Genomic DNA, 24,889 nt, shown 5'->3' on the forward strand with positions numbered 1-24,889 from the left:
GTAATAAGGAAACCGATACATTTCCCCAAGACCTGCTTGTCAAACAAAAATGGGTCTCTGAAGCTACCATTTTCACTATAAAATTATCTACATTTTCATCTCAGGAGACCGGTTTGCTTGACCACAGTATGATTTCCACTGCTCACCTGGAAAAATGCCCTCAACAACAGAGCGTCTTCCAATTGATCTGTTAATCTGTAACAGTCTGGGTCAGAGACATTACTCACTTCATAAATATGACCTCTAAGAATCGGAGCCATTTGGCAGACAGGCAAGCAAAACCTGCCAGAGCGCTCCCATTTTAGGAACATTTGCTCCTCAAAACTGCTGCGTGCGTACTGGTGCAATAATTTAGGAGCACGGCTAATAATTGGGATGCATTTGTGTGTTCCTTGAGTTTTCAATGCCCTCCCCTTGGAAATAATGTTGGTGTTAGCGTAGAGCCCTGCTGCACGCCGTTTGGGGGGGAAAACTGCAGAAAGACAAGGAGCTCCAGCTGTCATCACTCGGCCCCGTTCATGTTTTTATGAACAAAAACCACAGCTTCTCATCTGTCAGACAAAACAGAATATCGCACAAAAAGGCATAATTTGCTGGGTCATGGATGCCTCAATAAACCAAAAACACTGGTGTTGGCTCACGCTGCAGTTACAAATTCCCCCCAAAAAAAAGATGCATACAAATACGAAACACTTGTGGCCAAACTTGGCTGGGGATATGCAAATGTTTGACTTGTTTTTCTGTGTTGTTTACAAGCTTGTTGGGGTTTGAAGTGGTGTGTACATCTGACAAGGGAATTTGCAGTGGATAGGGGGTGGAGGTGGGGGAGGGGGTGGTCTGCTGTAACTCTTTGGCGCGTGCATTTCTGCATTGAAGAGATTTCTAAAGTTAGTCTGGGGCAAAGTCTCTGTTTTTCACTGACAAGTGGCAGGAAGAGTCAGGAACCTTTTCCTCCTTTTAACTAAGATGGCGCACGCTACAGTGGCCAACATAGGGCAACTTAGCAGTCAGCTGCTATTTAACTTTTCAAGAAAATCTGGCTGTCCAATCCAGAATGTACTTTCCTCCAGTCGATGTGCAAATGAGAAAATTGCGCAGTTACCACGGCTGTTTTTAAAAACGTTATGACTTGCATAAATACAAAACTTTACTGCACATAGTACACCAAGGTAGCTTTGCTTTCACATTTTTACCCATTCTGCATGCATGCATTTGTGAGTACAGACAGTGACCATGAAAAGCATCAAATTGCTGGGAACTGATGTCAGACTGAGCTAACCTGGAGTAAATTCAGTTTGAACTAATATTTGAAGAAATCTCAGGCAAAATTGACTTAAACGTTCCAGGAGAGCAACCTGTACACATAATTTAGTCTTACTCAGCGTACAGTATTCAGTATACAAATACTGTATTCTGAGGGTGTTATAAGTACTAATATATCACTCATTAGAGGAAAATGTCATGCACTCAAAAAAAAGAAGAAAAAAAGAGAAGAGATTTCTCCACCATTAAATCGGTTCTGTACTTTTCAATATGCATACATACTAAACAAAAAAAGAAAGAAAGAAAACTATTACATTTTATACGAAAAGAAACAGCAGGATATACATCAAAGGTGCAGCAAACACATTTCACATTTCTGACTTGATCACACTGAAGAAAAGCTTCGCGGCGAAAATGAAATGGTAATACACTATAGTATCAATTTTCATTTTAAGTGTCCAGATGGGCCAGGGTATGAGCCGCAATAAAATAACAATGACACCAAAAAACATCTGCTTTATGACTACTTAAATTTGATACTGCATGAGTTATTTAAACAATAAATCCTCAGCGTTCGTCTTGCGAGAACAGCACACCAACTACTGCCGTCAACGCTTAATATAAAAATACCAGGGGCTTCCTGCAAGATTCGATTAAGCCTTTCCATCATATGCATCAATATTCCAGAATTCAAGGACAAGAACTAGACCCGCGGATATGGCATCCTTGCCAAGAGACAATACCATTGGCAGGCAGAATTCACTGAGCACCACCGTGCACCGGAACAACTCCGGTACACAAGCAGGGAATCGGAAGCTCGAAGAATGTCTACCCCAACTGAGAGGGGGGGGAAGGGGGGGGGCGGACAGCGTGACGCAACTCCTCCCAACAGCCCGTGTGGCAACAGAGGGGTAAAAATATCCCGGGCGCGCAGAATCCCCGTCTGCGTTTACCGCATGGCGAACATCAAAACGACACGCTAGCAGACACCACTGCAAGCCGGCACACGCTCGCCTAGGCGGGCCGGCTCCGATCTGCCGCGGCACACCCGCGGACCCAGGCTCCTCCCGCTCTAATCTCCCGCCGGGTTCTGCGCGCGGAACGCCGGGACCACACACGGGGCCTAAGCGCTTTTCCGAGACGCCGGCTCACCTGTACTTATATCTCTTCCATCGAGTCAACAAAAGCAGGCAGGGGGAAAGCGGAGCAGGCACAGTATACAAAATGGCCACAACTACCTCCTACCTTGAGAGTGCAGAAGCCAGCTGATATCGGTGCTGTGTGGGCTGGTGAGTAGGCGCACTTTAGCCCACCCCACACATCTAATTAAAACACACACAGCAGCCCCAGGACCAGTCCTCCTGCGACACTGCCGGGCAGGCCTCTGCCTCTCCAGCACACGCAGGCCCCAAACCGCCTCTCTCCCCACGAAATGGGGGACGCTCCCTTTTTTTCTTTTCTTTTTTTTTTTTCAGGACACAGACACAACAGATTTTAATGACTTTGAGTCTTGCCTCTGGCTCTCGACTGTGCAGTTTTTCCAGACCCAAGTTTACCGGGGATTCTAAAAAAAAACGAACTGCAAGGGAGCTCTTCCGCGGAGACTCAAAGCCCCAGAAATCTGCTAGCGGTTAGGCGGAGGAAAAGGCCGCCGTCATTTACCATCACTTTCTATACGAGGAGAAACATTGTTTAAAAGAAATACAAATACATTTTAAAAAGTTGTGTCTTTTTTCAGACTGGGAAAAGGAAGCGATTGGAACGGAAAATCTGTAAACACTTTAAATGAACACCACCTGTCAACAATTCGCCGAGCTCCCAGTCTGGATGTAAAGTGCTTGGAATACAGAGACTAATTAAAATCAGATTTTAAAGAATCTGACACCAGGACACAGTGTCCCTTGCGTCTGCAAGGCGGGAAAACAAAATGTAATTTGCACATTGCGTGGGGGGGGGGGGTGTAGGGGTTGCACTTTTTTATTTTTTTGCGGAGCGGACCGTAAACGCCTAAATCAAACTTAATTATGAGAGCGAAGGACTAAATAGAGGAGTGCACACCCTTTTAAGTACAAAGGAATGCCCATAACAGTGCCCTTTGAAAAAGTTTCTCGCTATAAAAGCTACTGTATGTGGCGCGGAGAAAGAGTTCCTTGAAGGCTCGACAAGAAACCCTTTTATTCACAGCTTCATCAAAGGGGAGACCGCAGAGACGCAAACTCCTGTGGGCTGCATGTCAGAGATGAAGGGAGGAATACTGAGAGTCACCACATCTGAGGGAGTGGCTGTTCAGGGCAGCCTGTGGATCAGCAGTAGCATAGCAGCAGCAGTGTTAGTCACAGTAGTAGTAGTAGTAGTAGTAGTAGTAGTAGTAGTAGTAGTAGTAGTAGTAGTAGTAGCAGCAGCAGCAATAGTAGTAGTACTGACAGTAGCTGTTGTAGAAGTAGCAGTAGTCGTTGTAGTAGAGGGAGCAGCTGTAGTTGCAGCTAGTAGTAGTAGTAGTAGTAGTAGTAGTAGTAGTAGCAGCAGCAGTTGTAGTTGTAGTAGCAGCAGTTGTGGTTGCAACAGTAGTTGTATGAAATTGTGTTACCTAAGGAGATCCGAGTGCAAACTAGAAACAATTTTCAACCATTAGTCAGAAAAGAAGGACAGAGTAAATTAATAAAATAAATGTTTAAGTTTATGAACTAAAACTATCAGTTGAGCCAGATGATAATTAACCAAGAAATGACTGAAAAATTTACCGTTAAAATGCACCTGACTGAAACCACTCCTAACATCCACTCTATTGTACCAGTAACATTGAAATACATTTACCATTTGAGAACATCAGGAAAACATCAGGTTTTCTTGTTTATAAATGCAAACATTTAAAAGCAAAAAACAAGTCGGAAGAACCATTTAATTTGCCATGAAATTCTTCCCCACATGTCAATGACAGACATGAAAAGCCCAGAAAGTGGAAAACAATGTACTGGTTTCTCACTTAGAGCAAGTACACATGGTATTGTTACCCATTTTACTTTAAGCGCTCAATTTAGGTAAGCATGACCCGGTTTGAGGTCAGTGCTAATGAAAATGCCATCAGGCAGAGTCTGACAAGCCTCAACACAGACCATCAAAAAGATTATCCTCAAATAGCAAGTCTCCAGTACAAGACGTAAATAAGTTGTCATCAATAATAGACACGGAATCTTCAGAATACACAGTCGTCTGGCCCCCGTCCTCGAGACAGACTGAGCAGCCTCTACAGTGAGAACCGAGCACTGCTGTCTTCACTAATAACATCTGATCGGTCTGGCAATTATTACAGCTCCTTTCATCGCAACGTTATTCAAAAGTTTGCACAAAGCATTCAATATGGCAAAACTGCCTGACACTGGAGCAGACTTTAGAAAGATTCCGGCCATATTTTCTATGACTATGCATGCTAGCAGCACACAAAGCAATACGGAGGACAGAAGAGAGTTTTGTATGGTAAGCGCAGAGAAGAGATATTCTACTTCAGGAAAATAAAGATGCAACAAAATAAAAAACTGGACAACACAAGGCCATGGCAAAGACGGCTTCTTGGGGGTTAGGGAATACTGTAATATCCTGACTTAACCTCCAGATTTTAAAACTTGTTTGCTTTGAGCAAAGTGAACAGACTTGCAGGAAAAACAACCTGGATTTACGAGCTGTTATTCATGAATAAAGATATAAAAAGCAGAAACGTTTAACGGTTTTAAAAGAGACAACAGAAACAGTTTGAGGACACAGAGAGTAATAAGGATTTAACTAACGTCTGGTTGTAAACGTCTGATGTGGAGCTTTGGGAAGGTTGATATGTACTGGGGCAATTTCAATAAAAGACAGTTATCGTAAACTTTCAAGGGGGCAAAACAACGTCACTCAACGAATGATCTGTATAGTTGGAGAAAGCGTTATTTACTACCCGTCTAGACAGATAAATACTTTATCAACAGCCTCCATTTGCGTCAGCATGATAGTGTTGAGGGAAAGCTGAATAATATGAAATTTATTTTACGTAATAACCTTGACCCCCCCCAAAGAATAAAATGTTAGGTTACATTCTGTAGCTAGTTAGATATACGTCAGATAAATATGAAGCATATCCCATCAAAGAAGTGAACGATTACTCGCGCTAAACATGTATAAAAATGCCTTTATTCTTTTCATAACATTCCGGGGGAAAGGCGAAGTGCACGTTAAGACACTAGTTAAACAGGACTGAGGAGAATCTAAATTTCTTTGTGATCGACGCCAAGATCAACCTGTTCCCCGGATCCGGGAACTAGCTAGCATCTAACGTTAGCTCAAAGTCTTACGGATAAAAATGACAATTTAATCCGTGAAGAAATATCTAGAGAATAATCGTCGACATCCATTAAAACGAGCTTCGATTAGTAGCCTACAGTTTGATACAGTAGCTCACAGCTACGTTAACAACAGAACAAAAATAACTGAATGCGCCCCCCATCCCGCTTTCCGTGTGATACACACGTCCAAAGCCCAAGAGACTCCTGCTAGTGACGTGTAAATCTGAAACACATTCCTGTACTTGCATCGATGTTTCGTCCCAATCTCCATTTTATGTGGACAATAGTTTAAGAAATGTATAGAATTCGCGCTGCACCAGGTCTTAGACGACTGGTTATTACAGTTTAAAGTAATTTTTATCAGATACTGAAAGCTTTGTCTCGTGAAGGCATTTCAACTAAGCAGGGCAGTATTAGCTAGCTCTACCCAGCTAGTTACAAATACATCGAAATTAAGAACCTCACACAGAACACACAGGAAACACAGAAAACTCGAAAATGCATGTAACACAGCTACTGGTACTAACTAATAAAAATACATTTAAAAAAATATATTTTTTAATCGCTAAAATTTGCTCCTGTAACTTACCCAGCAAGCTACCAAGCAAAGTACCTGGCCAATTCACGACGTTGCATGATCTGCTTTGTGGTCTATCCGCGCTTATACGCTTGATGATGGCACCCAACAAAGCACTGCAACTTTAATTTACGGAATCAAATGAAACCATTAACACTAGTTAACTGGCTAACTGTTAGTGCGTGTTGGCCATATCATGAATTGAAAAGCAAATGAAGTAAACAAAAAAACGTCTCACTTCCTATACGATCCAGCTACGTTTAACTGGCGGGCTACAGTATTCCAAATTACCAGTTTCATCGACGGAGCGCTGCCAAAACAGAACAGCGAGCTGGATACCAAATGGGTCAAATTTTGTTTTGCAAGCTAACTTACCAAGCTGGCTAATAAGCACAATATTATATATTTATCGAGCCAGCCAATGTGAAAATGAAAGATCACACACTATCGAAAAGCAGGGTAACAACTTAAGCACTATGGACACAATAGTTACCGTTAGTTACTCAAAGGTTAAAACTTAACGATTGTAAAGCTGAACAATTATGAACTTCAGAATTATTCAGAATGAACAATTATTCAACAGACCAACCAACTTGACAGTTCGCAAGCCACAATTAAAACCATCCAACATGCTAGAACAGGAGTATGAACCAGGTTGAACACATTCAAGATAGCTTTCGGAATTTGCTCAGACTAAATATAACGTTAGCTAGCCATCTATCAAGTTGTTAAATACAATTTCCAACAAACTGCAGTTTGAAATTAAAACAAACGTCACTGACTGAGCTCGGAGAAATGTACATTTTAGCCAACATTTGCTGGCATGCTAGCTAAATAAATAACAATCAATAGAAAACATTCAAATTAACGAAAGTCACGCAAATGAAACACAGCTCCTGTTTATCATCAAATTAGTTCCATCAAAATTAGTTTGCCATTTAACTAGAATTTGTCAAATTTCGCTAGCATAACTAGCTTGCCAGCTATGAACTTCCCCAAATAAACGCTTCACACGTCCAGGAAAAACAGACAAGTACAAAAGCATAATATAAATCCCACAATATTTTTAAAATACAAATGTTTACAGATGTTAAAGTAAAGTATTTAAACGTAGCTTGCTAAACATTAACGTTAACAAAAATAAGTCCCAACTCTTTCTGCCCGTGCTGCAGCTTCTGTCACCACAGCGCCACCCGCGAGCCGAAAAACAAGCGCATTTCATTTTTAGCTACAAAATAATTCAAACAAAACACAACAAAACCCATCAAAAACATCCTCTCGAACGTGCAAAGTTGGCAACGAGGCGTCAAAGCCTCTTTGGAGAGTGTTTGGGTTGGCTTTAGCCCTCAAATAGCCAAGGTGGCCGTTTCCCCGCGGCCATGATGGCTGATCGATGGGAATTGAACAAAGAGGATCAATTTCCGATCAACGAGAAAGCCGCTTTAATCAATGGGAGAGGAGAGCACGGAAAGCGGCCCCAAACACCGGCAAAGAGGGGCGCAAGAGCAAAGCCGCAACTCTACAACGGCTTTCCTCACACCGGTCTTCAAGAAAGCAAAGCAACTTTAGGGAAAAGGGCTGACCTGCAGCTGCTGTAAATCAAAGCGCTTCCAATATTGAAACATCGATCCCGCATTGGCCGCCATCTTGAGACATATTGAGACGGAGTGAGAGGCTGATAGAGAGAGAGCGAGGGGCTGGAGTTCAGAGGAAAGGAGGGGGAGCGCGCATAAAACACGGAGCGGACTAATCGAACAGGGCCTTCGCTTATTGAACAGGGAAACGGAATGGAGTTATCGAACAGGAACCTGTGCTATTGAATAGGGCCGCGGAATAGAATTATTGAACGGGTGTTGGCAATTTCTTTAACTGGTAAAACGCGGAATGGATTACCAACATAGATTTTTTTAAGAACTAAAATGGTAATGCTCAAACAAACGTTTCTTTTAATGGTATGTTAATGTTTATATAATTTAATACGTAACCATAAAACTATCGACCAACAATAGTAATATTTCTGCTATCATTTTTTAGTGTTATGAGATATGTTTTTACTGTATTTACTGTAATTTGTTCATATTTTGAAACAGTTTTCTTTGACAATGCACAGCTTCATTTTGTTATTGATTTTGTTGTCATCCAATAGATTTGTTGCTTGTATTTTCGTTATTTAATTCTGGGTATCCTATGAGTATATAGATGCAACGTTTTCTGTACTTTAGCGTAAGTTAGCAGAACATAAATCTTTTATTTTTGATATTAAGCCGTTGAATGTATTTTATCTTTATATTTCTATTTATCTTCGACAATAGACGATTTTTTTTTTACAATCATTGTCTCACGTTTCCGAAATCTAGAAACAAATTTAGTATAGTTTTTTTTAATGGGCCATATAAAGGAACACATATTAATAGAAATAAACTCGTAATGCTACTAAGTGTTTAAACATTTAGTCAGCTTTTAACTGAACCTGTGTTATATTAATTAAAATTGTTTCCCAATCAAGCAAAACAAATATTGTGGGTGTTTTGTGTTGTATTACTTATGAGTTACTACAAATTAAGTATTCCTACATTGTATTCGTTTTAAATAAAGATTCATGTTTATGTGAATCGGTAACACTTTTACCTTTCTATGAATATTTTCATTGGACGTAAACAGCTCTCTGATTTGAACTTGAACTTGAACGTTGGGGAACAGCGCCCCTTCGACCAACATTTAAATTACAGCGTCTTGCTTTTCCACGCCGTGTTTTTTCTACCAGGCGAGCAACACTATTATTTTATGCATCATTGATCTCTCCTGCCTTTATTGTTCCTAGGGTCCATTTTCCGATTCCTCTGTAACATTGTGCTGATGAAACATGGATTGGAAAGGCACAACTAATAGACATGCACGAGGCTGACAAGCCCCACAGGGGGGACTCCACCTTCAAGGAGACAGTGCTTTGCCCTGCCAATTTAATAGAGATGAAGTAATTTGTTCAATCATTTTACACATGTACCACAACCCCCCCTCCGCATACATACACTCCCTTCCTGTCTCTCACAATAGGACTCCCAAATTATGACATTCTCTCTGTCCATATTAGAGATCAAACCAGGACCTCATTCACAACCCAAATTAATTTGAATTTGAAACTGAAGATGATTTACCCAGCTTTAACCAGGATAGAAAAAAATATTGATTTTATTTCACAATAAACTGATACAATCCCAATGTAGTCCCATAGTTGAATTATGTATATAAGGTGGCCTAATAAGACAAAATGCAAATAATTATGAATCAAATTATTAATATAAAATTATATTCCCAGGGAGACTGCATTCTTTATACTTGTGGATCTGTATCAAAAGTTCTGTTCACAGAATTACCTTTTTTTTTCACTCATTTACTAGGGCACCGTCAGAGCTGTGCCACACATCATGCATTGTTTATTTAAAGCATTGCATTGTTTATATTTTTGGAGTTTTGAGAACTGGAGCAATCATTCAATTTTCCAATTGAACTGAATGGGAGAATGCCTCCTGACTGGGCATAATTTAGGCTAATGAGGCTGGGGTCACAGGAGATGAATGGCCCCTTTAAAAGTTAAGCAAAGAACCAACAACTTTGATTTAAATAGCTTTTTTTGTTCCCGCTGTCTTTATTGAAAATGTTATTCATTTAAAGACCAATAGACAGACATTAAATTAATGAATGTCTATGTAAAGAAGGCAGAAAATATCATCGCTTTCATTGTTTATATAAATATGCTATTTTCACTCAATTTCATACAGGAAGCTACTTAATTTTTCTTTTTACTGTAAATTAGTGAATGCTGCTGACAGCCCAAAAAACACGACTACATTTCACACTTTATTTGACATAATAAAATTGATGATATTGCCTTTTAAATAAATCAAAGTCTACCAGTTGAACCTGGCAAGCAAATGCTAAGTGTGACCTTTTTTATTATGTTGTTTTCACTCACCTGCATCTCCAGAATTGTGTAACATTTGCTGACTTTGCTTATTTTTGTGTTGTGCAAGCATCCTAATTTTGTACACTGCTACATAATAACAAGATGAAAAATATACCCTAGATTAGACTGAGAATGTTCAAAATAACTGTGAAATATAATAACAAAGCTCATATGAAATAAGAAAGTGAGTTCATACAACATCAAAATTGATTATGTAGCATTTAAAAAATCCAGAATTCTCATAAGTCATTTTAGTTAATCAATGATTTACCAACGAATGATTCCACATTAAAGCAAGAATGTGCTGCTAAACAATGAAACTGCATGGGCACTGCATCTAGGAACAATTCATTGCTATTGACTGCTGTCATAGCCATTGTGTAATGGAGGTAGAACAGTACAAATTCAAAACACACTGAGAAATGCAGAATTATCCTGCCTGTTAATCTCAAAGGAGTTGTCCTGAAAACAAAAACAGGCCCAGCACAATAGGAAAGGTGTTTAGGCCTGTTCAAACAGCTGACAGCTGCTTTGTTCAGAAGGAGAAAAAAAAAGAAAGGCAATCAACACTTGTCAATAAAATTGTGCCCTTCCAGGAGAAACACAACTTCTTAAAATCACTGTGTTCTGTAATTGACAAAAGTGGCTAATTCATTTACCCCTTGTCAAAAACTGGAACAAAAGTTGAAATGATGGTTACGTTACTTTTATCACAGCTTCAAAACCTTTGTAAAAATCCAGGCGTGAGGCACTTACTTGTTTGAGCTGCTTCAGATCAACAGCTCTAAATATTACAATTTTACCAACAAATGTAGGGGACTCAAATATCATGGGATCAAAATGTAAACAGTTCCTCATTAAGTGCAATTCCATTTATAAAGACAAAATTGTTACAAAGCCATTCCCTTACTGTTGTAAAATTTCTTAAATGCCAATTTCTTGCCTCTTAAGACTACTCACTGACTGTGATCACGCAATTTTAGTGTAATTTAAAACTATTTATTTCCCTTTTTACAGTCACAAGAATGTAGGTTAAACTGTTCTGTTGTACAACATTGTTGGTTCTCACAATGGCACTCCATTCATGCAGCATGTCACCACCACACGTGTGTGTGAGACAAATAAGCAATGACACATAAGGATGAAAGATATTAATCACGTTGTGATATATTTACCAGCATGGCCCAACCCCACCCCCCTCTCATTTGAAGTAAAGCAGTAATACTACTCCTAAAGGTGGGTCATAGTCAGGTTACAGCTTCCTTCTAATTACATTAATTCGTTCAGTGTCCCATACTCACAGTGCCTCAGTTAAGAGAACGATTGTACACTGTGCCGATGTGAACAGCCCTAGATCTGTGCCTACAGCGTTAACTGTACCAATTCTTTCATAGCTCAATTTTCTCACTGGGAGTGGCTCTTAACTCCTACTTAATTATTCTTCCTGTCAGCTGATGCTTGTCTTGGGCGGAGTGCACCCGGCGATTAGACGTCAAACCTGAAAGACAGGCCTTCTCGGCCTCTCCCCTACAGCCAACCATTAATGAGAGATACCTTTTCAGTTTTATCAATTTCACAAATGGCTGCATTTCACCCACGTTAATCCGACAAAGGATCTGCACTGGGAGACAGTAAAGAACATCTTGACCTATTAAGTACAGTGTGTTCACACATGCAAATGCACACACGCACTCTATCAATCTCTCTTTTTCTGTTTTTTTTTCCCAGTTAGAGAGACCTGCTGTAGTACGTCCAGTGCCAACCTTAAACTTGATGGACCGAGAACAGGTAACAGTCTGCATATTGGATAAGAGTGAACAGAACAGTTTGAAAACCTGTAGCCCAGGCTCATCGAAGAGATCACATCATTTTGTGTCTCTCCCTCTTTCTCTTTTCATGCCCTGAAAGAACTGAGGTGAACGTTAATCCACCAAGGGAAGAAAAAAATCGAATCAACAGCTGGACCAAACGGAGAGGATATGTTAAGGGAATCCACTGGTGGCATTTCACCATTACAAGCCAGGGCTTCCCTGTCAGCCCTCTAAATCACACAACGCAATGCGAGTTTTTCACGGAGACTAAAACCAAATAAAAACAATCAAAAACAGATTCGCGGAGGAGGCCGGCATAATGCACAGCTGGCATTGGGTGTTAAATCTACTCCATTTCCATTTCCATTTGGGTAATGCTGACAGACTGGGGATTTACAGCACGCTGTGCCCGTCCCCATCAACCCCCCCACCCCAGAGTAAACACGCACAGCCTCATTGTAATTTATAGCCTTGTCAATCCAGAGTCTATCATCCTCCCTTTAAAAGTAATCATGCATGCGAGTGTACGGCCGTCGTGAATGGCTGAGAGCGCGGGGGAGCCTGCGAGGCTCAAATGACAACCGGAAACTGAACATGGGTGCAATCAGGCCTCACAGCATGACGAAGGGGACGCTTCTGATCGCCACAGTAAACTGGTGTGGGAGGTCCGGAGAAAGAATGAGCTTTATAATTATTAGGCTATTGTTGCTGTTGCGCCAGCAGTGAAATTAATTAATCAAGCCAGTGCACTCGCTTCAGCTGGACGTAGGGTGACTGCTCTCACTCTCCCGCCCTCTTGTCCTGTCACTTCCGACTGGTGCATGCAGTGCCTGTTCACCACCCACAGCCCATCCTCACGTGATGAAATTTGAAGACATAAACAGTCAGAGCAGAGAGAGCCTATAAACGTGCAATTACACAGTACTTTTATGATATCTCCAAGGGGGCATATTTTGCCCGAGGCACGGCATTATTAAGCAATATCCACGTCTTCCCCAATAAAATTCCATTGTTATTAATTCACACGCTTAATTCGGGAGCTAGAGACACGCAAACATTTAACCAAAAAAAAAAAGAAGAAGATGAAACTGCTGCTTAGTGGGGAGAGGAGTGGGCTATTCAAAACGGATTCTTCCGTCTCCCAGGACAGTAGGAAGGGCAATCGTCCTCCGAATCCCGCAACTGTTCCTTTCGCAGCCCACCGTAGCCTCTCTTGGCGCACCGCAGCTGTCAGCTCCGTTAACGGGGGGCGGAGGATAGCTGTGAGCCTGTGTACTACCGGGTGCGCTGCGCTGAGGTAGGTAACTGTATTCGAAGGCCTCAGTGGGACTGCGCTTGCTGGGGGACTCCTCTCGGCGATCTTTCCCTCTCCTCAAAGACGGAGCTGTGGGAGTGCGGAACAGGCCAGTCCCAGCGGCAATTTGTTTTCCTAACCCACCGGAGCCTGGCGTTTCTCCCCCGCCAACCGCCAAGCTGCCGGCTCCATCTCTCTTGGGAGCTCAATTAGGGCTGTCTTCCCTTCACGCCAGCATGCTCAGGACTCCCGCTTCTTCTCAGATTTTTTTAATCAAATAAGGTTTCTCCGGAGGCCAGTCCTAATTTTAAAAAGGACGGCATGCAGGATTAAATTTTAATTAAGGAAATGCTAGCCTTTTAGAAAGCGTTATACATTAATATAATGTGGGAAGCAGAAGAAACGACCTGGAGAGCCCGATTGTATTCGGTGCGAGTGCACGGTGTGAGTTCAAGGTAAGCAAGTAACTCGAGTCAACAAATTAAGATGGAAGAAAAAGATAGAAAAGTAATACAAATATCTCAGCGTATTTACACAATAACCTATTTGCAGTTTGAGTGTTGCAGGCCTACTTCTCAGAGAAGTCAATTATGAACTCGAGGTTTAGACTGGGGAATAGGCATGTTTACAGCTCGAAAAGATAATAGGCTACCATTCAAAGGGCACCTTGGGCCATTTCTTGAAAAACAGGAAAAAGTACCAAAATTATTTAACAGATAGGCCTACATCTAATTTCAGCTTGAAACCTATCGTAAGGTGCTCGACAAAGACGTACAAAATGTGAAAATAAGCTTAACTAATTTGGTCCACAAAGAGGAACACGGACTGATAACCGTCTTCACACCGATAGGCAGATTTTAAATGGTTGGCCAACACATAAACATTATTTTCTCCTCCAACCACACACTTGCTTTTCAGGTAGTGTTTCCATATGAGAATACAATTTGGTAAATATTTCGGTACAAAGTTCAAGCGTGTTTTTGAAATTAGCTTCCAAATAGTTAGTACATAGTATAGTACCCATAAAATACGATTTGAATGTAATGTATAAGCGAGATAGTAGTAAAGATTCACATGTCGTTTAAAAGCAAGATCATCAACATTAAACTGCTTGTTTGTCTGTGAGGAAGCTGTGGTAGTTGCAAGAGTATAAATCACATTATAAATAGGAATGAAGTAGGCTATGTGTCTGTTTGAAACATAAGCGAAGTCAAGGAGTTTGTAGAAACCTATAAGACGAAGCACTAGTCCATGAAACAAATGTTGGGTGGGTGATGGGCTGGAAATGAAACAGAGCAGAGGTCATTCTGTATGAATGGGCTGCCATCTTGTGGTGACTGACCAGAGTTGTACCCTTCTTTCCGTTACTGATCCGTGGAAGACAGGACTGAACATATATGAGAATCCAGCACTCCGTAGGCCTATAGGTTACATTAAAAAATGCCAAAAACTGATATTAGTAGAGTAAAATATAAACTGGCTAGATTCAACAGGACGGTAAGTTTTTTGCCACTGTATTTCATAATATCATAATGGGAAATAGGCGGCACGGATGGTGCAGTGGGTGGCACTGCCGCCTCACAGCAAGGAGGTCCTAGGTTCGAATCCCCGTCGGCCGAGGCCTCTCTGTGCGGAGTTTGCATGTTCTCCCCGTGTTTGCGTGGGTTTCTTCCGGGTACTCCGGTTTCCTCCCACAGTCCAAAGACATGCAGGTTAGGCTGAGTGGAGTCTAAATTGCCCATAGGTATGAGTGTGTGTGTGTGAGTGAATGGTGTGTGTGCCCTGTGATGGACTGGCGACCTGTCCAGGGTGTATTCCTGCCTTTCGCCCAATGTATGCTGGGATAGGCTCCAGCCCCCCTGCGACCCTGTTCAGGATAAGCGGGTTAGGATAATGAATGAATGAATGAATGAATAATGGGAAATATGAATTTCTTAAAATGTACAAACAGGAATGTCCTATGTTCAACCATAAATATTTACACACAGAAGTGCATTTACACACAGAATAATAGCCTCATCCCTCCAACAGAAAGTGTCCCAGGCCACTGCGTTCAGGTTTCGTGGAGCTGTTTTCACCATGCTGGAAGACGCATGCGATAATGATAATGCCTTTGACCTTTGTTCGTGGTTAGCTGCAGATCCACCAGTACCAGGGGGACACAGTGACCTATAGGTGTGGATAACAGAGCAGCAGTGAGAGTATTGAGATTAGGTAAATCTAATGACCACCCCCACCCCCCACTCTCGCCCACTGCCATAGAGACCACGGTCAGCATAGTGTCTTTTCAGGATACAGGTGCACTTGCTTTTAGAATGGGAGGGGGGTGCCAAAGCCCCAGTGAGATACTGAGTATTGAGCATAGGCACATTTCCCAAGTACAGTGGGCAGAGGACGTGCCGCACACGCTCAGTGAGGGAGGGGGGGGCGGGGAGGGGGAGTGGGGGGCGTCCAATGTGAAACCAGGGAGAAATGACTGGCAGGGCAGGCCCCTTTTAGATGTTTATCGCATACCTGGCGGCCCTCCAGCTGCCCATGTTATTGGAGGAATGTGTACAGAGTGGGCTGCCCAGCCCCGGGGCCCAGCCCTGTGCCCTGTCTGTCTGTCTGGCCTGGCCGCCAAACGCCTAACAAGGGCAAAGCCATTTGGCTAGTCACCTGAGGCGTCCGGGCACACACCACACACCACACGACCTCCGCTGGGACCTTTCTTTGTCGCGTTCATCGAGAGACGGCGCTGTTATACGACCCCGCCGGTCGTCTGGCGCGTATCAATCAGGCCGTCGTAAAAAGTTGAGTAAGAGCGGGCTGACAGCTCATTGGCCAGGTGCTCTCAGGTGCGCTGTAGATTAAGCTGTCCTCGCACGGCGGGCTATATTTGTGTCGCTGAACTTTGCGGCGACGCCCTGGATGGAGCGGATTTGACGTTACCCACAATTCCGTGTCGTCTACGTGTGTCCGGAGAAGCCGTTTGCTTTCCTCGGTGACTCCGTAAGAACAGCAGAACTCTGAACCCCGGTGCTTTTGTAGTTTATTTTCACTTACTGGAGCTAAGTCGAGTGGAAAATAATCATAATTGGCCAAAAGAGACTGCGCTCAAGTTCATAATCCTTCTTTTCCATTATGGTTGCCACCCGATGATTCCCCTCTGCAATTCCTCCAGAAAAAGTACAGGCTCTTCTCCGACTCTGATGAGCTTCACCCAAACTGCGTGCTGCTACACTCGGTCCCCCCAAAACTGTAACGAAAAGCGTGACCAAACACTCATCTCCAGAGATGCCACTGACCTGTTTGTAGGCCTAACTTAAACATTGTCACGAGGTAACGTGTGAGTTAGCGCAGTGAGTTAGCCGGGCCTGGCTTTCCCCCCACATCTGAGCATTCCTCTTTCCCTTGGTCTGGGGCAGCCTTCCCCCCACAGTGAAAATCCCCACCAGCTGCTCTGGAATGTCCTATTTGGACCACAAACTAGACAAGGGCATCAATTAATTACGGATATAATCTCATCCTCAGACGTGCGCGCGTCGATACGAACCCTCTGCACCCGGCTTAATCGCCACCCGCCAAATCTCCGCCGATCGCGTCGGCGCGGGCCGGACGCGGCTAATAACACCACATTAGCCGGGGTCTGGATTTAACGATCGGGCCAAAAGGCCTGCGGTCTTCAGATAGCGGCACCTTGTTGCCAGACTATGGCGAGCAGCGGCTGTCTTTTAATAGGGGGGAGTGCCCTCTGCGCGCACAGCCCGTCCCTGGACCGCAACACCCCATTGTCTAAACATAGCACAGGTGCTCCACTGGGCCAACTGTGGCGATATATAAAACGAAAGGGGTCACTTTATATTGTCCTTCTCAGCCTTCGCTAACAAGAGACGAGATAAGAAGCTCTTCAGAATGGTATGGCTGCACTTCGTTCTTTGGTTTTAAAATGTCCCCCCCCCCCCCCCGGGTGTGTCCAGAGCTCATTGTGGTTATCAACTGTTTAAGTGTACCTATGACTCTTTTCACAGAAATTATCAGAAGGCTACTTTGCATTTAATTTAAATATTTTCATGTGTGTGACTGGTTACCTGGCTACCAAAAATGTACGGACTAAAGTCCTTTCAAGTGTCTGTAAAATCCTGTCTGTGTCTGTATCCATCACTTTTCCCAGGGCTTGCTTTTGCACAATGCTTTACACCTGTCTATAATCTTAAAGATGTTAGCAATGTCATCCTGTAAAAATGTTTATCAATGAGGCAACACAAAATGGCAATTTGAGTGTTGTTAAGTGTGGATTGAGCTGCATTCTACATAATATACATTAACTTCAGATACTATTGAGCAGGGAACAAAGAACTTGTGAATAGCTTCCACTGTGCATTTGTCTGCTGACTGGTGATACAAGCTGAAATTCAATTATATAGAAAGAAATACTTACAAGGTTAGTTTATCCTTTTCTAACTGTTCCGCCCAGAACGGAATTCATTTTATTTTCAATTTCAATTTGCTTGCCCACTTGGACAGTTGCCCGACACAAAATATCAAAGTCAAGGTCAAAATTGACTACAGCCATCTAGCGGCAGTGTGACCACTTTTAAATTACGTTCGTAATGCACTGCTGCTCTACTTACTGCACGTTCAATATTGATGTGATTTGGTCGGTGGTAAAATGCTTGTAAATGGACTTTATATCACACCGTGACTGTTTGCTCCTGAATATTGTCGGCCTTGTCCCAGCTCTACCCGTATTTCACGCTGTTGCTGTCATGGATTTCATGTGAATGGGATCCCAATGCAAAGAAATATCTGCACGTCAGACCTGAATGAAATATGCCTTTAAATACTTAATTAATCTCTTTAGACGTCAACAAAATGTGAAAACACTCCTACAGTTTCCTAATACTTGTTTGATGAAACATGTTACTATAAAATGGGCATAGCAATTTTGAAATATGACTTGTTCTGAACATTGTTGAAAATAGATGCTTCTATTGGACTAAATGTTCTTCATCTTACAGCTTTATGTTTCTTGTCTTTTTTTGTGGTTTTACCAATTTCCCTCAAAAGGAGGCACCCCGTGTGCCTGTGAAATGAGAAACAGTATATGACTTTTTTTTTCCCCACTTGGTGACCGCCACTGTCGTCCCTGTCTGTCTCAGGCACCGAAGAAAGCCAAGAAGAAGGAGGGCGGGAGCTCAAACGTCTTCAGCATGTTCGAGCAGTCCCAGATCCAGGAGTTCAAAGAGGTGGGGCGGACAGGGAAACGGCACGCCGTTTGTTCAGTAAGGATGATGTCACTCCAGTTACAGGGCCCTGATTCGCTGTCTGTACCCTGCAGGCCTTCACCATTATGGACCAGAATAGAGACGGCTTCATCGACAAGAATGACCTGAGGGACACCTTCGCCGCCCTGGGTAAACCTGCCTCTCTTATCTCCACCTGCTCAACTGAGGTCAAGCTACTCATGCATGGAGGAGCCGAGTTTCTTTTGCTTTATGATGTTCACTGGAGTCTGGTCCATGTTCTTTGTTGTTATGTAGTGCTATGTAGTGCACAAAAAGTTATGACTGCATGAAAGTGGTCGACTGTAATGGGTGTATGAAAAGCTAGAGAAGAAGAAAAAACTTGCTTTCAATGCTGCCCCCCCTACAGTCTCACCCCAGTTACTGCACTGGCAGCAGCAGCAGTCGCAGGGTGAGGTGGAAGGGGGTACTGTGGAAAAGGAGGGAGGTGTTTGAATACATACTTCTTCCTGTCTGCTCGCCAGGTCGTCTCAACGTGGGCAATGACGAGCTGGAAGAGATGCTGAAGGAGGCGCCCGGGGCCATCAACTTCACCGTGTTCCTCACCATGTTTGGGGAGAAACTGAAAGGTAGGACTCCTTTAGACTCGCAGCCCTAAATGGTGAATGGTGCTTTTATCCAAAGTGCTTTACAATATGATGCCTTGCATTCTCCTATTCACATACACTCGTACACCAATGGCGACTGGCTGCCGTGCAGGGATACTTCATCACCCCCGGGTGGGGAATCGAACCGCCGACCCTCCGACTGCCAGACGACTGCTCTTACCTCCTGGGCTAATGTCGCACTAAAGCCCGAACTAACCCTTCCGAAACCTTTTTCTGCTTCACAAAATACTCTACAGCACTGCGCATTACAGCCGATACACTTGTTACGCCTTTTGTGGATAAGGGTTGCAAGAGGATATATTCTAACTGAAGGTAAGTCGGTAAGTAATTCTACAATAGATGGTGCCTTTTCCACCGGAGTTCCCCTTGAAACTCATTAGAGCTCCATTTTCCGGTCGCTCCCCCCCCCCACCTCCTCTCCGCCCCCCTGCCCCACATTCGCTTTGATTTGTCTGCTAACTGTCAGTCACCCAGGCACCAGCGGTGTGCGGTGCCCGACCGGTAGAACCACACACACAGTTCAGTGACAGGCCCCCAGGGGCCCCCTTCAGATGGCAAACCCTTTGGAGAATAATTCCTACGACACAAGTTCCCGAAATGAAAGGAGTGGGGAAGAGCCACATCAAAGGGTGCGGCGCAGCGGCGCGGGCTAATGCGTTTCACGCGGTGTGGTCTCATGAAAGCCAAAGTACAGCAGCCATGTTACGCCGCGTGTTTTACAGTCGTGTTTGCGAGGCTGACAATAAATTATGAAGACAAGGGAAACAGCCTGTGTGTACAAGACGGCTTTTGTTCTTCCTTTATTCTTTTTTTTTTTTTTTTTAAGATCGCATGTCAGGATTTAATTTTCTCAGGCTGAGCACACAGACCGAGCCGTTAAATAACCTTTTTTTTTATTTGCAACTTTGGGGAATAACATTTTAATTAAACATGGTTAAAACGCTCCATTTGACAGCTTAGGATATAACAGGAATTTGTGTGATACACTTATGAAGTACTTTGGCTTGGTTCCAATTGGCTGATATTTTACGCAGATAATTTCTTCAGTCTGATTTTGTCTGTCTCTCAACTCAACAGCTCAGCATCTAAAAATGGAAAGGTTGTCTGATTTGACCATAGGGATGTGCTTGCTTCTGTTCTAAGAGGGGTTGGATGTAACAGCTAGTTTAACCACATAAGTTTAGCATCACTGATTTGAGAAGTTCGATAATTTAATATGAGCCATTGTGCAGTCATTTGTCCACTCTGTTCCCAGTAGGACCTGTTCCCCTGACCTGTTACATGAGTTTGATGTGGTTTGCTGGCTGTGTTGTCCTCACTCAGGGACAGACCCCGAGGAGACCATACTTAACGCCTTCAAGATCTTCGACCCGGAAGGGAAAGGAGTCCTCAAAGGAGACGAGTAAGAGCCGACTCCCCTGACTGCAAATTAAACCACACCTGTGCCAGATAATTATCTGAAATACTTTCACTCCTTTATTTAGTCAGCAAAATGTGAAAACAACTTCAATGGAGGAAGTTTCTTAACAAATCATATGAAAGAAGATGAAATAGATTTTTTGTAATCTGCAGGGCATTTTATTGTGTCTGAAGGGTAAAAGTACTTTAAGCATTTTGTGACTCAGATTTTCCATTATTTATCTGCTGGCCTACTTCCAGTACTTTCAGTAAGTACTCAGCTGTTGTGTGCATCACAGGCCAAATTGTATTATTGGCCTCATATGTTATACAGAATCATACTTATAGGGTTATATTATACATATACTTATAATATACAGTACTGTGCAAAAGTCTTAGGCACCTGTATAACATTCTGTACAGATAAGATTCTTTCAAACATAATTCAATGAAAGGTCCTAAATAAACGTACTATACATTTTACATTACATTTGAATAATTTGGCAGAATAGTTAAAAACTGAATCAAATCAATATTTTTTGTGACCACCCTTAAAACTGCATCACTTCTCTGAGATAGCCAATGCTGTCCTGCAGTTCTATAAGACAATCAGCAGGGAGGTTGTTCCAAGCATGTTGGAGAACTTGCCACAGTTCTTCTGCAGACTTTGGTTGGCTCCTTGCTTCTGATCTCAGACAGCCTTGATCAAGTTTTTATGTCAAAAGTAGTCAATTGCTTGCAGTAATATGTTTTTTAAATTAAATACAAAAATGTCTCTGTAAAATTACATCTTTTGGAAAATGAATATCTGGAAATCTCAAAAAAACATATATATAATAAAGTCTAGGATGCCTAAGACTTCTGCACAGTACTGTATAATTATTTTAAGTCAGCAAATTCAAACTTTCCGGCCCACTTGGACAGTGTCTAATACTAAAACCCAAATTCAAGGTCAAAATGCACTATAGCTACTCTAGCAATAATGTGACTTAATATCTTAATATTTATATGATTTGCTTGGAGCTAAAATGCTTATAAAAGGATAGACTTCATAGCTCACCATGACAGTGTGGTCCTAAATGTTGTCAGGAGCAAACAGTCACTCAAAATTGAAAAGGATTTGTTTCAGGGAAAAGTTCTGGGATAGCGTGCAGAGTCCATATGGACTTTGAGAGAGGAGTGACATCAGCTCATAAATCACTTCTTCGTAACCTGCTCCCAACCTGTTCGCTGTTGTCTTGCAGAATCAAATACTGTCTCATGTCTCAAGCGGACAAGTTCACCGAGACTGAGGTAAGTCACATTCCTGAGCTTTTCGGAGTCTCCGCGTAATCGGGAATTCTTTGAAATATTAGTCTGGGCTCCTGCATAGTTTTACCAAAGCTGATCCGTGCATCACATTACACATAGGTTCCACCAGTCAGTCAATTTTACATCACAAGCCTACATTTGTAATGGGTTGAGTCCTGCCAATGAGCAATTTTTTGTGAGACAGTCTATAAAGGCATGATGAACCAGGATTCCTTAAAAGCATCCGCAGCTGACAGGAATTCTCTGGCACATGAAGCTGTCAGTGCTCGGATCCCCCATCCAAAGCCCTGCAGTGTACATCACATTCTAGCGTGCCTGGGAATCCTGAGCCCTGACTATGTTCTGCTATCATTTCATTGCCTGATTTTACACACACATTCTCACACACAGTTCCTGCCCACATACTGACAAACCCACACACACACTGACAAACCCACACACATGCACACCCACAAACATGCACACACATGCACTGACAAACCCACACACATGCACACACACACACACACACACACATTATCACACACAGTGCCTGCCCATACACTCCCAGACCCACACACACATGCACACACACACACACACGCATGTATGCACACACACACTGACAAACCCATGCACATGCACACACACACACACACCCCACAAACACCCCCACAACACATGCACAAACACACACACCAACACACTGACAAACCCATACACATGCACACACACACGCATGTATGCGCACACACACATACACACACATACCCTGACAAACACACACACACACACACACACACTCGCACACTCCTATCCGCAGTCACTCATTTAATCTCCCTTTCCTGTGGCAGCTTTCAGATGCAATGCGCTGAGGCACAGAAAATAAATGCCTTCGCACAAAAACAAGCCAACCAACGTCCCCATGGCGGTGCTTTCACGCAGAGAGCAGCAATTTGATGGCTAGTTTCCTGGCAACCCAACCAAGGCTGGCCGCACGCTGGCCTCTGCACAATATGACCCCGTGGCCCGTCCCCGTGTTCCTCTGATGGTTTTTGTGATTGGAGTAAAGAAAAAAAATAGGCCGAGCACATCCCTGTGGTCCACAAGGGCCAACAAAAGAAATGATGTGCAACAAAACAACAGTTAAGATGACAGTGGGACAGGCGGCGGATGGTGGTTTTCATAGACAGAAGTGGTATAAAACAGCGGCAAGGTGAACTCAGAGTATCTCAAGGGAGTCCGCTCCATATGAAAGTATGGGACGGTACTGGAGAGCCATATTATTTTACAATGCGCTGTGCCCCTGGAGTCACTGAGTTCTTAATGTCTCACAGAACAACCATCAGCCTGGTTTACCAAGTGAAATGCACTTTTGCCAGTCAGCTAGGCTAAAAGCAGAAGCTAAATAACTAAATTGTAAATTGTTTTAAGCCCTTGGTTATTGTGTAAAGGTATCAGCAATTCCATATGATCAATCACTAACAGCTCCCCCTGCTGGCGTTGTATAACTGTGCACTTTCAACCTTCAGGTAACCCAAATGTTCACCAACTTCCCCCTGGACGTTGCCGGGAACCTGGACTACAAGAACCTGTGCTACGTCATCACCCACGGAGAGGACAAGGAGCAGGAGTAAGCTCTGCTCGGTTCCTGACGACTTCCTGTATATAGTGTTTTCACCATCCCCGAACATGGTCAGGATCAGCTTCCACAATCGCATCTCCTGTCAATAAAACCCATGCCGATCTCCAATTCCCTAAGATCTCATCATTGAAACTCATGTGTCCTTCACTGTTCCTTCAAATTCCCTCTCAAGGGGTTATCTTCCAGGAGAGCTTTCATTGTAGATCCCCTCTCATCAGGTTAGTGAAGGAGACTAGCTTCTGACTGACATCCTTGCAAAAATGAATTGGAAAATGTATATATACAAGAAGCTACAAAGCTCACACAAGGACATGGTTTTACACAACAATGGGTGTGCAGTGCAGTGTAAGCACCTTAACTTCACATTATCCTTAATCTCAATTTGTATCATTTCCATGAAGCTGTGCCTAATTTTTCAACAAGTACTCACAAGTAAAGACCATGACCTTGGAGTGCCTGTTCCCAGACAAGGAGCAGACGACGTCCAAACGAGGCAGGAGAATACTTTGTAGGAGTGTGCTGAGGAGTTTATTTGTGCAGTGCCCTGAACTGGACCCAAAGCACCTGGTCATGGCGAGGAGGAGGGAAAAAACAAACCACTCAGACAAATCCGCGTACAAAATAGTGACAATGAACTCAGACCGACAATGAACTCAGACATTTTACTGCACTGCCAATCATTTCGCACAATGAATCATCTGTCTGTGAAATAAGCCAACCAGGAGAGAAAGTCCGGCCTGTGTGTATTCTACCACGTTTCCAAAAACATAGAGAGCGTGATGAAAATGGCATGCGTTTACACGGTGCACAGTAGCAAACTGAAATCCGATACACAGCACATTACACACACAAGGAAGCAGTGTAGCAGTTTCTAGCGGCCATTTCCTGCATTTCAACCATTAAAGGGGCCCAGGAGCCTAAAAGCTCCATAACATCAATTCTGGTATTAGACACACGAGGTCTGTGCATTCCCTACTGATAAGCCGGATGCTATACTGGGGGAAATCAGTATAAAAAGAGGTCACATTTTCTGTGAAAAACAAGCGCAGGTAGACTGCATGCAGGTGGAGAGCTGGGAGCTCACAGAGTCGTACAGTATCACTGATCCAAGGTAAGTGTTCTTGCTATTCTGTTATTCTGTTATTGTTTGTGAAAAGCCTTCAGAGTCCCAGGGGAAAACCTGTCATGAGTTCTTCACTGCTTACCCCACTGACATACGCTCACCAGCAGCAGCGCATAACAATGTTTTTTTTCCCCGCTCAGGCAGAGAAGCGAGCTAGAACCACAGCAGTCAGTTTGAGTCTCTACCTAATGAAAGATATCCTTTGCACCATGACATCAACATCAAACGCCAGAACTAAATATCCTTGTATTCCACAGATAACAGCTGATGAAGCGAATGCTGTTCCTGGTCAAATATATATTATTTAGCGTG

General features: G+C 43.0%; 2 protein-coding genes across 6 annotated transcripts in view; one reads left to right on the forward strand and one right to left on the reverse strand.

Moving 5' to 3' along the window:
- cux1a (cut-like homeobox 1a) overlaps window positions 1-7,805 on the reverse strand; it is a 176,941-nt gene extending 169,136 nt beyond the window's left edge. Inside the window, exon 1 of the mRNA XM_061247663.1 lies at window positions 7,743-7,805. Within this exon, the coding sequence (XP_061103647.1) occupies window positions 7,743-7,805 (63 nt within the window). The remainder of the gene's footprint in view (window positions 1-7,742) is intronic.
- myl10 (myosin, light chain 10, regulatory) lies at window positions 2,242-23,541 on the forward strand. 5 transcript variants are annotated; one of them, XM_061247665.1, is made up of 8 exons: window positions 2,242-2,552; window positions 11,852-11,911; window positions 18,370-18,456; window positions 18,549-18,624; window positions 18,978-19,082; window positions 20,445-20,523; window positions 21,764-21,812; window positions 23,342-23,541. In XM_061247665.1, exons 2-8 carry the CDS (start codon window positions 11,897-11,899, stop codon window positions 23,444-23,446), a joined length of 516 nt encoding a protein of 171 aa, XP_061103649.1. In that variant the 5' UTR covers window positions 2,242-2,552; window positions 11,852-11,896; the 3' UTR covers window positions 23,447-23,541. The 5 variants fall into 5 exon arrangements, with proteins under 5 accessions (XP_061103649.1, XP_061103654.1, XP_061103651.1 ...); XM_061247670.1 differs by lacking the exon at window positions 11,852-11,911; XM_061247667.1 differs by lacking the exons at window positions 2,242-2,552; window positions 11,852-11,911 and adding an exon at window positions 13,041-13,231.
- The last annotated feature ends 1,348 nt before the right edge of the window (window positions 23,542-24,889 follow it).

The sequence above is a fragment of the Conger conger genome, chromosome 7 (assembly GCF_963514075.1).
Source record: "Conger conger chromosome 7, fConCon1.1, whole genome shotgun sequence".
NCBI lineage: Eukaryota > Metazoa > Chordata > Actinopteri > Anguilliformes > Congridae > Conger > Conger conger.